This window comes from Pezoporus flaviventris, unplaced genomic scaffold, assembly GCF_033815535.1.
Source record: "Pezoporus flaviventris isolate CSIRO_AGI_PZ_B2104156 unplaced genomic scaffold, CSIRO_AGI_Pfla_v1 ptg000072l, whole genome shotgun sequence".
Lineage (NCBI taxonomy): Eukaryota > Metazoa > Chordata > Aves > Psittaciformes > Psittacidae > Pezoporus > Pezoporus flaviventris.
The window spans coordinates 1,381,008-1,393,083 of record NW_026892620.1 but is presented as its reverse complement, the minus strand read 5'-3'; the positions used below and the strand labels follow the sequence as shown (position 1 = coordinate 1,393,083).

General features: G+C 40.7%; 1 protein-coding gene across 2 annotated transcripts in view; it reads right to left on the bottom strand.

Moving 5' to 3' along the window:
• Window positions 1-11,500, bottom strand: part of RGPD4 (RANBP2 like and GRIP domain containing 4) — a 32,348-nt gene extending 20,848 nt beyond the window's left edge. For both annotated transcript variants that reach the window (XM_061472656.1, XM_061472657.1), the window contains exons 1-13: window positions 11,253-11,500; window positions 9,339-9,406; window positions 8,740-8,851; window positions 7,705-7,857; window positions 6,679-6,909; window positions 6,096-6,241; window positions 4,351-4,543; window positions 3,570-3,660; window positions 2,539-2,748; window positions 1,865-2,043; window positions 1,597-1,772; window positions 1,200-1,323; window positions 201-362 (exon numbers count right to left, since the gene is read on the bottom strand). In XM_061472656.1, the coding sequence (XP_061328640.1) occupies window positions 201-362; window positions 1,200-1,323; window positions 1,597-1,772; window positions 1,865-2,043; window positions 2,539-2,748; window positions 3,570-3,660; window positions 4,351-4,543; window positions 6,096-6,241; window positions 6,679-6,909; window positions 7,705-7,857; window positions 8,740-8,851; window positions 9,339-9,406; window positions 11,253-11,327 (1,920 nt within the window). In that variant the 5' untranslated portion in view covers window positions 11,328-11,500. The remainder of the gene's footprint in view (window positions 1-200; window positions 363-1,199; window positions 1,324-1,596; window positions 1,773-1,864; window positions 2,044-2,538; window positions 2,749-3,569; window positions 3,661-4,350; window positions 4,544-6,095; window positions 6,242-6,678; window positions 6,910-7,704; window positions 7,858-8,739; window positions 8,852-9,338; window positions 9,407-11,252) is intronic.
• Between the last annotated feature and the right edge of the window lie 576 nt (window positions 11,501-12,076).

Below are 12,076 nucleotides of genomic sequence, written 5' to 3'. Positions count from 1 at the left end.
AGTTTTACAGGTTGTAAATAAAGTTGTAAGGGAAGATTCTCCTCCCCATCCCCCCCATCAGACACTGATACTATTAAATCTCATCATTAATACTTTCATAGCAGTAACAGTACAAGTCATACAATGCAGAGAAAAATACCAGAAGTACACAAATTTATGACATATACCCTCTCTTACTTCAGCTTTGGCTTAATCTGTACCTGAATGTCTACACTATGGAAGTGTTTGAAGAGAGGATCAGTAGGTTCAGGAATACTCCTCTTCTTTTTGATGATTTCCAGCATAGGCAAAACTTTCTTCCAGTAATAGACACTTCGCCCAATGTATTCCTTCTGGTCATAGAAAGAGTTAAGGCTAATGCCCTGGTGAAGAAAAGAGAACAGAAGCAGAAGTTTTTCAACAAATTCAGATATCAACAAATTCTCCTGATTTTTTGAGAAGTCCCAGGAGTGCTTCTCTGAAACACGAGATGAACCTCAGAGGGGTTATCTTCAACCCCTATCATAAGACAGACATGGACCTGTTGAAGCAAGTCCAGAGGAGGATCACCAAGCTGATCAAGAAAGTGGGAGCACCTCTGCTACAAAGACAGGCTAAGAGAGCTAGGCTTGTGCAGCCTGGAGAAGGCTCATGGGAGACCTTAGAACAGCCTTCCAATACCTAAAAGGGGCCTACAAGAAATCTGGAGAGGGACTTCTGACAAGGGTGTGTAGTGATAGGACTAGGGGGAACAACTTTAAACTGAATGAGGGTAGATTTAGATTAGAGAAGTATAGATAGAGGATAGATTAAGATTAGGAAAAAAATTTATTTACTGTGAGGATGGTGAGGCACTGGCACAATTTGCCCAGAGAAGCTGTGGCTGCCCCATCCCTGGCAGTGTTCAAGGCCAGACTGGCTGGGGTTTTGAACAGCCTGGTGTAGTGGAAAGTATCCCTGCCCATGGCAGGGTGGTTGGAACTGGATGATCTTTAAGGTCCCTTCCAACCCAAACCATTCTATGATTCTGAGACACTATAGCTTAAGACAGCGTACTTCATAGGGTGACTAGAGCAACTAATTTTCCTGACAAAATAAACAGCCCTTCTCAAGAATATATTCTCAATCTCATTGCTCCCCCAATGCCTGCTTATAGTTTGGAAAAATAAGAGAGGAAAAACACCTCAGCTTCTACACGGTTAAAAATAATCTCAGCTTACTGTTTTTTGCAGGCTTTTTGCCCAGTGAATAATTAAGGAAGGCTGAAGGCCATGCTTCACCAGTGTTCGCAGAGTACTTAATCCATGCTGTACGATAAGCCTCAGTTTTGCTGCTGTTCCTGGTCTAAATATCAGAAGAAGAAACATTTCTTGATTAGTATTCTCTTTTTTTCATTTGTTCACACATCATGTGCCTGCAGTTTTTGTCCCAAGCTGCCTCTAGTTTAGAAATGCATTGCTAGAAACTAAAATCCCGTTTTTCAAAATCTTTCAAGCATACCAAATCCCTACTAGAACAGAATGAGTCACAAAATAAATCAATTTTACAAAAATCTTAGGACCAAGCAGAAGCTGCCTGAAGTCTTAGTCAAACATTTCCAAACTGAAAAAGCCTTACGTTGTTTTTCTCTGAATAAGAGTACGAACAGCATCCCACCAGGATTTTTGCTTTTCGGTATAGAGCTGTTTGCACACTGGCAATGGTAAGAATTGAGGCTGATGTGCACCGTAGTGAGAATTAAACTTTTCTTGCAATTGTAAGTTGCTGGTGAATACCACCCCAAGGAGGAATACCTAGTTTTGTAAAAATAAATAAATAAAAGGTATTAAATACCAAAAAAACCTTAAATTGTACAGCACATTTCAGAGTTTGACTGTTTACTTACTTCAAGGTCCAACAGGCAAATGGATTCAGGAGCATCTGTCTCAAGTCTTGATGTTTCTTGGGGCAAGTGAAAAAGCTGTTTTAGCCATTTGCGCATTGGGGGCAAGACTGACATAGAGTTCCACTGTAAGCCAAGCCACACAAGGTGCTGGAGACTGTCATTGTGCATTCGAACAGCACCTATGAAAAAAAACGCAGCTGGATGCAGATGTCCACTTCCAACAAGTCAGCAAGACTTGCACCTGATGAAAGCTGGATTTCACATTTCACTCTGTCAAAGCAGCCAAAGGTATTCTGCAAACCAACTAGCATTAAGATTCCAACTTTCATTTAAGAAAGATTACAAACTTCAAATTAGCCAAGTAGACAGTTCAACTGAGTGCTCAAGCAATCTGAGGGGGATGACTCTCAGATTTCCCTTCCCTTCCATCCTTATCATATGCAGTTCAACAGGCAACTGTTTTTTAGAAAATCTGTTCATTTCTCCTAAATCTTTAAGGAATTATTAAAGAAGCACTTCTTTACTTTGCAAGAAAGTCTAAGTCTTGCCTAGGACATTAGGGCAACTTTGGACAGCTATTCCAGGTATTTGTCTTCTGTTGCAATATGAAGTATGTTTAGAAGAGATTCTAGTACAGAAAGTTGTGCTGAGTTTCACAAAGTAACAGCTCTTACCAGTATCATATTTATTAAGTTCCATTTGCACTGGTGCTTGTGTACTGATATTTCCAATATCATTCGTGCCAATAAAAGACCTCTCTCTAGAAGCTCCACTCTCAAACAGGCTATCAAACAACGTAAAGGAACCAGTCTTGTTTGCAAATGATTCCACAATCTCTTTAAAGAAGTCTTGCTTGCCATGGCTTAAGTTCAGCAGCATGTGACCTAGAAAACAGAAATATCACTCTACATACATAAAGCAGTGAATGCAAATAGCATTTGATACACTGGACTGTTCTTGCTACCACAGGCTGGGTAGGAACTGGGACTTCCCCTTATGAAGCTTACAGATAGTTATGTTCTCCCTGTAATTAGGTCAGTGTTCCAGCACATAGGCTTTCCAAGCTCTTAGTGACAACAATCCCAAGGCATTAGTAAATCCAGTTCTTCAAGAAAACAAGGCCATCTTATTATTACTACTATTCTAGTAGGCCTTGCAAATGTCCTTAAAATAAGTAGCTGTCATATAAGTAGAAGCCTGTCTTACCAAAAATACACTCTGAAAGAGCTGAACCTGATGTCTAGGGGGTTTCACTTGTTTTCATCTAGGTCCGCAAGAGTTTTAGACTGGAAAACTGCCTATACTTAGCGGCAAAATGAGCAAAGCTGATTAACAAGTAAGAGGATGGAAAGGACACAGATATTTTCTTTTCCTATTGGGGCTAAAAATACTAGCAAAATAGTATTAGCAGGCAGAAGCCATTCCCAGTAGTTTAAGAGACCATGAAAGTTAAATTCCATTTTAGTTTGCTGGAGAAGCAAAAAGGAAACATCCGTAAAAGACATGCTCTACTAGCATGCTAAAGAGGAGAAAACATGACTTCAGGTGTCAGGACAAAACTATTGTTTTGTTTTACACATGCAGTCAGAATCTAGGTTTTACTATATACTGAATTGTTAACATTACACCTCAAAATAACGAATGTATTCTTTAACAAACCACTTAGCCTTTAATGCTGTAACACTAAAATAAAATTATTTATTACCAGACTGGCTTTTTCGATCACAGGCCAACATTTCTAGTGTATCTTGTCCAGTTTGATCCCCCTTTATTAGTTTTGACTTTGGTTTAGGAACCTGGTGAAGCATGGAGAAAACTGTTACAACTTTTTCACAGTAAAAGCACATCATTTACATCAGTCTTACCAATTCGGAAAAAAGTTTATTTATAGCGATGAAAAAAATACACAATTCATTCACAGGGTACCATGTCACATATCCTGGGGCAGGAGGGAATGGAGTGGGGATTCAACCCAAACCCCAAAGTGAGCAATTATAGATATTGCAAGTAACATTATGTGCCCACAGGAGCAAGTAATACCTGGAACGCAAGCAGTGGCATAAAAAAGGACAAATTAATTTTACTTCTTAAAGCACAGAATTAAGCTTGAGTTTTTAGTTCTGTCTACACAAAAGGCATATAGGAACTACTCAGCTCATACCCCTCCCTCCCCATAGCAATAAGCCTAATACTTAATATACGTATCTGTATTATAGAAAAGGGAATATACTGGGGGAAATAAACTCGCTGACCTTTCGCAATCAGGTTACTCTGACAAAGGAAACAGGTAAAGATACATATTTACCTTATTCATGTCATTTGAATTCTTAAAGAATTGTGAAAGGGTAGGGTTTAGCAAGTAAGGAGATAGTCTTTCTTTATGCATAAAACATTAGTTCATCTCAAGAATACAGGAGTTCACACACGTAAACAAAAACATTTCAAGAACTGCATCAACTAAAGGCATAAACTGAAAAATTACTTACTTGGAAGCTTATCAGATAGCACAATGCTGCTAGTTCAGATACAACTCTCCACTGTGCCTCATTGTGTTGAGCCATTTTCAGTAGCAAAGTTCCAGCATGCATGTATAGCTGTCCTTTCATTTCCACAAAGGTACGCGACAACTCATCAGCTCCATTCACATATGGTTTCACTGACTGAAGCACACGATCAAAACTAGAATGTAGAGAAGACTGATTCTAAAAAGAGCCCTGGTAAAAGCCATAGTGGATGGTTTTGGTTGATGTTACTTAACTATGAATTGAGTAGCTTCATAAGTCAATGCTTAGTACTCCACTGTTTAAACCTGAGTTGCACTATAAGGTACAACGATGGTCTCAACTCCCAAAGTTCTCAACTCAGTTTACTGAGTAAAACATACTAAATATTACTTAGATACTTAGTCTTTTTCTCAACACATCTTTGCACACCTGCTTTCGAAACTATCCGCCCAAACCATGTCGATAAACTTGCTCACTGCTGCAGATTTAGATACATGCAGGAGGCACTAGTCACTCTGCTCTTCCCTGTCATTTATCAGAAAGGCCCAAAATACAGCTAGACAGGCTCTTCAAAAATAGAACCTACCATAGAAATCTGAGTAGCCATAGGCTAGCATACAATCCCCACTTAGGCTTTCCAGAACACAGTTAAAACACTCTTTCAATTACCCAACAAAACTAAAATCGTTTGTTAACATTACCATGAGCTGGAAGTGCTTCAGCCTTTCACTTTGAAAGGCTCTAAAACAGCAGCAGAAAACCCAAGATGGCTTTGGTCAATATTAGAGGAGAAAAAGAAAATAAAACATACTTGGATATTAAATATTCCTCATCCATTGTCTGTATTGCTTCAACAACTCATTTAAGATTACCAGATTGAAGAATACTGTTTTATAAATTATAACAGCTGTTGCATAATTAAGGAACAAAGGTAAATCAATAAAAGCCAGTAAGGAAAGGAAAGATAACGGGAAGAACACAGACCTTAATCAATGTACTGACTATAAACAATTGTTTTTTACTACTTTAGGTGTGTCATAAATGATATACCTTGAAACCAGCTAGTTTAGCTAGCCCTGTAACACCACCAATTTTTCCTGAAGGAGAGTGTTCTTACTGCAAGTGGCTTCCTCCCTCCCGCTTACACTACGTATCTGAAGTTTCTAATTATTCCAGTCTGTTAATTTAGAACAAAATGACCAGGACAAAGCTGATATACAAGAGGTGGTGCTTGGTTTTGTTTTTGTTTGTTTTGTTTTTTTTTTTTTTTGGGGGGGGGGGGGCTCCCTTTTGTTTTGGTTGGGTTTCAGTGGTTTTTCTGTTTGGTCTGGGGGTGGGGTTTAACTGTCTGGGAAATTTGGATTAGTCAATTGCTGAAGTACAGAACAACATTCTCTTACTGAAGGGGAAGCAGGGACAAAATAAATTGACCCAGGATATTCACAAGTTTTCTGCACTGCTGCATGGTGACTATTCAAACAAGGCTAGCATCTCTGTCAAAAGATAGAGCTTGGGATTCAAACCCAGTAAGAATAATCCTCAGTGGTTAGTACAGAGAATCTCCCCTCCTATCCACAAACACACAGTGAAACAGAAGCTTGGTAGATGTTCTGTAACCCAGGAAACAATAACCAATCAACCAAAAACCCAACAAACCCCCAAACAATTCTTACAGAGTTGACTAGGTTGTTTTTTTACTACAGAAAAATAATTTTACCAAACAGTACCTTTCAAGTGCCTCTCTGCATTCCTGAACATCTCTAGAAGAAAGTGTCATTCTTACAAAGCTGGAGTAGGCCAGCAGATGATCTTTCTTGATAGCTCTCCAGTTACTTTTATCAGACTCCAAGTCTTGTAAAGATTCCAGATATTCCTAAAGAAGAAAGTTCATCACAGGATCAGGAACAGTCATCCTTCCGGAAGGTAAGGGCAGTACTTCTCCAAAACATATTAGTAGCATTTACTGCATAATCCAGTTTCATAGGTGAGACCCTAACACATTCTTCAGCAGCAAAGTTCCAGGGAGCTATTTGCCTGAGCAACTTTATCCCCAGTGGAACTGCTGTACCTAACTCAAGCTTTTGATGTTAGAAACTCAGTATCTCTATAAGGCTCAATTTTAGGGAGAAAATTCCAATTAAAAACGAAACCAAAAAACCCACAAGATTTTGTAATTCCACTGGTTTCAGCAGACTTGCAATTGAAGGAGTTATCACTTGAGAAATAGGTGACAGAGTAATGACACTAAGAGAAATAGACCAGTTAAAAAAATATGGAAGACTATCACAGGACCAAAACATGATTAAACACCTCAAATGTCTCTACAACACAGGAGCACCATTCCAAGCTTGACTGCAAAGGTATTTTTTTTTCTGCTTCTTGACAATGGAGCACAGCATCTCTTAATCTATTATTTGAACGGTAGAGTGCAACTAGTCTGATGTTTATGTAGACATCATCTGGTCTTGCATAAAGTTCTGCTTGAATCAAGTCAAAAAGCTGATTCCATCCATCTTCACCTTTACAATCCAGTAACTGCTCCTGTTAAACATGAAGGCAACATGTTAATACTCCATTTCCCACGAGTCTTTTCAGCAACTCCAGTACCAGTTAGGTTTTTTTCCTCCAATGTACAGTCTACATAACTCAAACTACACTACTCTTAGTACTTCTCAGGTATTACCTAAAGTCTGACAAAATACTCAGATGTTTTAAAATTGAGATAACTATCATAGAAGCAAATCCTCAGAAGAATTTGCCTCTTCTCAACAGTAAGAAATGCTTGTCAAACCATGTGGTTCAATGACAGCATACCCAGTCGTAGACTACTTTGCTTAAAAAAAAGCCAGACGTGGTTGCTGTCTAGTTACACAAAATTAATATACCTGTGCAAAAAGTGCGATTGCATGGCTGAAACCTTTACATTCTTTGTGAATGACATTTCTCACATTTTGTAGAGTAGATTTTAAAACAAAAAAACAGATTTTAAAACAAAAAAGAAGTGTAGAGCAAGTTCACAGACCTGCTATCTTCTTGCAAGTGATAACAAAGATCAAGTAGTACCTACTCTTCACTTCTTGAATGTGATAGCTAACACGGTTTCTCAGTGTTTTTAGAGGATTAACCTTGAAACATTAAAGCCTGTAGCTGCAGCTTTCTTGAAAGATAGACTAAAGTGTTAGACTGCAAAAAAAGTAATATCTAACAGATTTTATAACGAAGACTCTAAACCAATGTTGCCGAGAAAAGTTTAGCACCAGGTGATACACAAAAAGCACTGCAGACAGATGCCACAAGTTTCTTTAAGCCACAGAATAGAAGTAATTTGAAATTTACCTTCAACCTGTAAACAGCAGGACTCCCAGGAAAGAGCTTAGCAGCTCTCTCAACCCAGTATTTTGCTCTTCCATCAGTAACGTCATTATTGCATAGTAACTCTGCAATCTTCAATACAAGATCTTTCTGTGTTGGGTTCAACTCCACAGAGCGCTGGTTTTTCCAATGAACAGAAAGGAGGAAAACCAAAAAAAGGTAACTCGATCTTACAATCCATATACAACAGGAAATAGTTATCCCTCCACAAACAGACCCAGATGTTCAAATTAGTTAGATCTACCATTATAGAATATATTAAGAAAAACCTTTCTAAATGCCTCCACCAGTTTATGGCACCCAGATACAGCTGTTGAAATTCAAAAATCATGAGAGAAATAATGCAAAAGCCAGCTCCTCTGCATCTACCTCTAACTACTACTATACACAGGCAGTAGAACTATAAGGACCTTTAGTCTAGCCAGATGTGGACACTTTATGAAGTGTGATAGCACTTCATGGAGTCGTGTTGGCAAACAGACTTCTGAACACATCATCTACCTCCACAAAACCAGAACAAAGACATTCCAATCAGGAATTTGACATTTATATGCTCAGCTAATCAAAATTAAATTTGCCTTTCCTTCCTGCCCTTACCTGCTCCAAAACCAACCAACAAGAAAACACATTACACCTACAGTCTTCTAGTAGCAACTAGATTCCTGTTGTCATCACAGTCCACATTAAGGACTTTTACAACAGTCACAGATCCTTAGTCCAAAAGGCAATGTATGACATGGTAAGAATTTTACAGATCAAGTACAGAACAAAACACAAAAGCATCAGCTTAAAATATATACTACTGAAGGAAGAGATATGAATTGTAAAATTTCCTCTACAGTACTTCATTTGCTTTCCAGTGTCACATGTGAATAAATAATACAGCTCTTCACAGAACATGTTTTCTTCTATGGTTTTCAGAAAGCCCAGCACGGAAGAATTTTAAAGTCCATTTACAAAGGAACAAGGCAGGACATCTGGGGTCAGTGTAGTACTTACCTTGTAACACCCAAAAGCTTTTTCTACGTTATCCTCAGCTTCATAAATCTGTCCAAGAAATCTGTGTGCTTTGGGATCTCTCTCTTGTACGTTGAGGTATGTAGATATGTACCTACGGAGGGGGAAAAAGTCAGTGACTTTACCAATATTTTCCAACATTCCCCCCTCCACCAAGCTGTAATGAATACTTAATCTGCTGTACAGGAAAGTACAGACATATTTTGTTCTAGATACTTTGTCTGGACCTTAAAGTAAGAAACAACACAATTTTACACGTACAGATGCTACTCACTTGCCAGCAGGTATTTCTGTTTATTAAAAAAAAAAACAACCAAAAACCAGCAGTAGTTAACAGAAACAGTAAGAACTACATAATAAAAAAAAAAAAAAAAGTAATTTTAACCAGGCAAGTTTTTCACTACCACGTAACTAATCTTCTAAGTTGTTGTTTTATAAAGATTTAAATAGCACTCCACCCACAATTACTGCTACCTTAAAAGAACATGATAGATATTGTTTTCTCTGTTCTACTTCACATTAATTTAGATTTTCACTTACACTTTAGAGAACAGAAAACCAGACATACATCAGCACATTACCTTTTAGCAAGTTCATATTCTTTAATTTCAAAATACAGCTTAGCAAAGAGGAATCCTTTCATTGATTTCTGAAAGAGAAAAAAAAAACATGACATACTTTAGACATACAGTACTGTTAAAATAACTCAGAAGGATGACCCTTCTTTTCAGCAATGCATAATACTTCTAAATGCCTGAACATGACAACTCATTATGAGCTCAAACCCACTCCTCACATTCAAGGGTTTGGAAAGATGTAGGATTAAGAATTTAAAGATTAAGAGTTTTTCCTATAACTGACAAAAGCTTTTGCACAAAATAGAGATTATGAGCAAAGCAAACAAGTCGCACACATGTGGAATTTCATAAACACTTCTGATTAAAGAGAAAAGAGTGTCAGCTACATTTAGTCTCTTTTTTTTTGCAATGTAGCAAAGAAAGAGAATCCTACCAACCAAGAGAGACCTGTCATTTAGCCCTACTGTATTATATTGCCATCAGACACTACTGTCTAAATATACTTGAGGAAAAAGCAATTTCTACAGAAGTTGTTCTCAGTTTGGATAAGAAGTATGTTTATACATTTTATTTCTGATGTTGTCAGGCTAAGGTAACTTGAACATACACGCCCTATAAACAAAAGGTGACACATTGCGCTGATACAGTTATTTGTAAGCATTACTTAAAAAGATCAAAATACTTTAAAAATCTAAATCTTACATATGCACCAGTTGGTCCTAAGCACAGCAGGAGAGAATTTTTGTTGTTATCAATGTCAATATAAATACCAAAATAATTCAAGGGCATTCCATTTCTGGCAGTGATGTACCTGACGCTGTTTGGTCTAAACAGCACCCAAGTCAATTAAACAGTCACAGGACAACTTTGTTGCTGTTAGGATAGATATAAATGATGATGATGATCATTACACAGGCCCTGAATAAAGACCCGACTGCATCATGGTGAACATGGATGCATTCACTCTACACAACACACTGCTGAATATTCTACTTCCGCAATAAAATCAATTCAGAGCAGCAGAACAGGATCTTTCACGATTAAACAGCTCCCATGAATTGCACCACTGTGACCTGTATACCATTTTCCAGATATAATGGCAAACAGTAACCAGTCATGCAGAGTTCCTCATCATTCTTTCAAGTTACTAAAGTACAGTAGGAAAAGTATTTCCTCCCAGTTCTCCCTGTCTTAATACTGTTACTTCACAAAGCAGTAATGCAGATAAGAATATTAGTCACGTAAAAGGAAACTGAAAGTATCTCGTATGTTCCCTGTTTGGAGTCTTTATTTCTCTAGAACACAGAAACTCAGGAAACTTAGCAAGTACACTCATACAACTGAAGAATTATGTACTTAGACAACTGGTGGGCTCTTTAAAACTGCAGTAAGGCTTACCAGGTGCAAAAGGCAGGCACACAGCTCTGGTAAACCAACTGCTCCAGGTTAGGGGAAACACCTCCAGTAGCAAAACTACACGTCCTTCCTCACCGTAACTTCCCCTACCTCATTTCACTTAAAGAAACCCTGAACAAATACGGACTCAGAAATACTCCCAGAGACACCCCAACCCCCTTTTTTTCCTCTTACCGCCACTTCTAAGGAAGAGCGGGACAGACCCAACCCGAGCACCCCAGCGCCAGATACGGTGCGGGGAGCGGCAGCACACACAGAAAACAGCCGCCTCCCCCGGCCAGGTAGAAACAGCGATGCCTCCCGCCCGGTAGCCCCTAAGAAAGCAAGGGAGACCACCGCTGACGCCCCATGCAAGAAGCCCCATCACGCGGCTGCGCCGAGCCGGGAGGCCACCGGTAGCCGCAAGAGCCCCCGGGACCGGCGCAGGCAGGACGGGACGGGCAAGGCCGCGGGTAAGCCCACTGGCGGCCCGCGCCTGGGACCGCGGCCGGCAGCACTCACCTCTCGGGGGGAAGGCGCGGCGGCCTGCACAGAGGCGACGTACCGCTCCACTTCGGGCTTCGTGCGCCTCATCATGGCGCCGCGGCGGCGGAAGGCCGCGCCCGGCCTCTCTCCCTGCGGAGCGCCTGCCGCGCCGGCCTTCGCGCGGCGCCTTCGGAAGGGAAGGAGGAAACGACGTCCGGAGCGACGCGAAGGCCGCGGCGCGTTACGCAAGTTCCCGCGCAACCGTGCGGGCCGCGCTGCAGCCGGAGAGTGCGCGAGACCCGGCCTCGGGGGAGGGGGCGGAGATTCGGGGGGGGGGGGGGGGGGGGGTAGGAGGCCGCCCTCTGCGCATGCGCCCCGGCGGGGTGAGGAGGGATGAGGTGATGGCGGGTCCAGCCTGTAGCTGGCCCGGTTACGGGCAGGTCTCCTTTCGGCCCCGGTTGTGCCGCTGAGGGCATGGCAGAGGCTTTTCCTGTCGTCTCCCCGAGGCTGTAGGGCCCCAAGCGGCCTGTCCCGGCGTGAGGCATTGCCTGAGGACAGCCTGATTATTGTACCCCCCTCGATGTAAGGTCGTTCCTCAGTTGTGTCTAGGCCAGCTTCCGTTAGCGCACGGGTCTTCCGCTGTGCCATAGAACGTTCGTGTGTGTGGAACCGAGTTTTGTTGTTTCCTGACTTAAGACTCTGCCTTGTGGTTAAACACAAGATACCCAGTGCTCTAGAAAATGAGTTTCCAAATACTTCAGTAGCTGTGGTGAGAAACTACAGGCACCGTGAAAGCATGATTATGCTCTTTGTTGCCATCCTGGAGTGCAGCCGGGAACAATGGATCAAAAGACGATAAG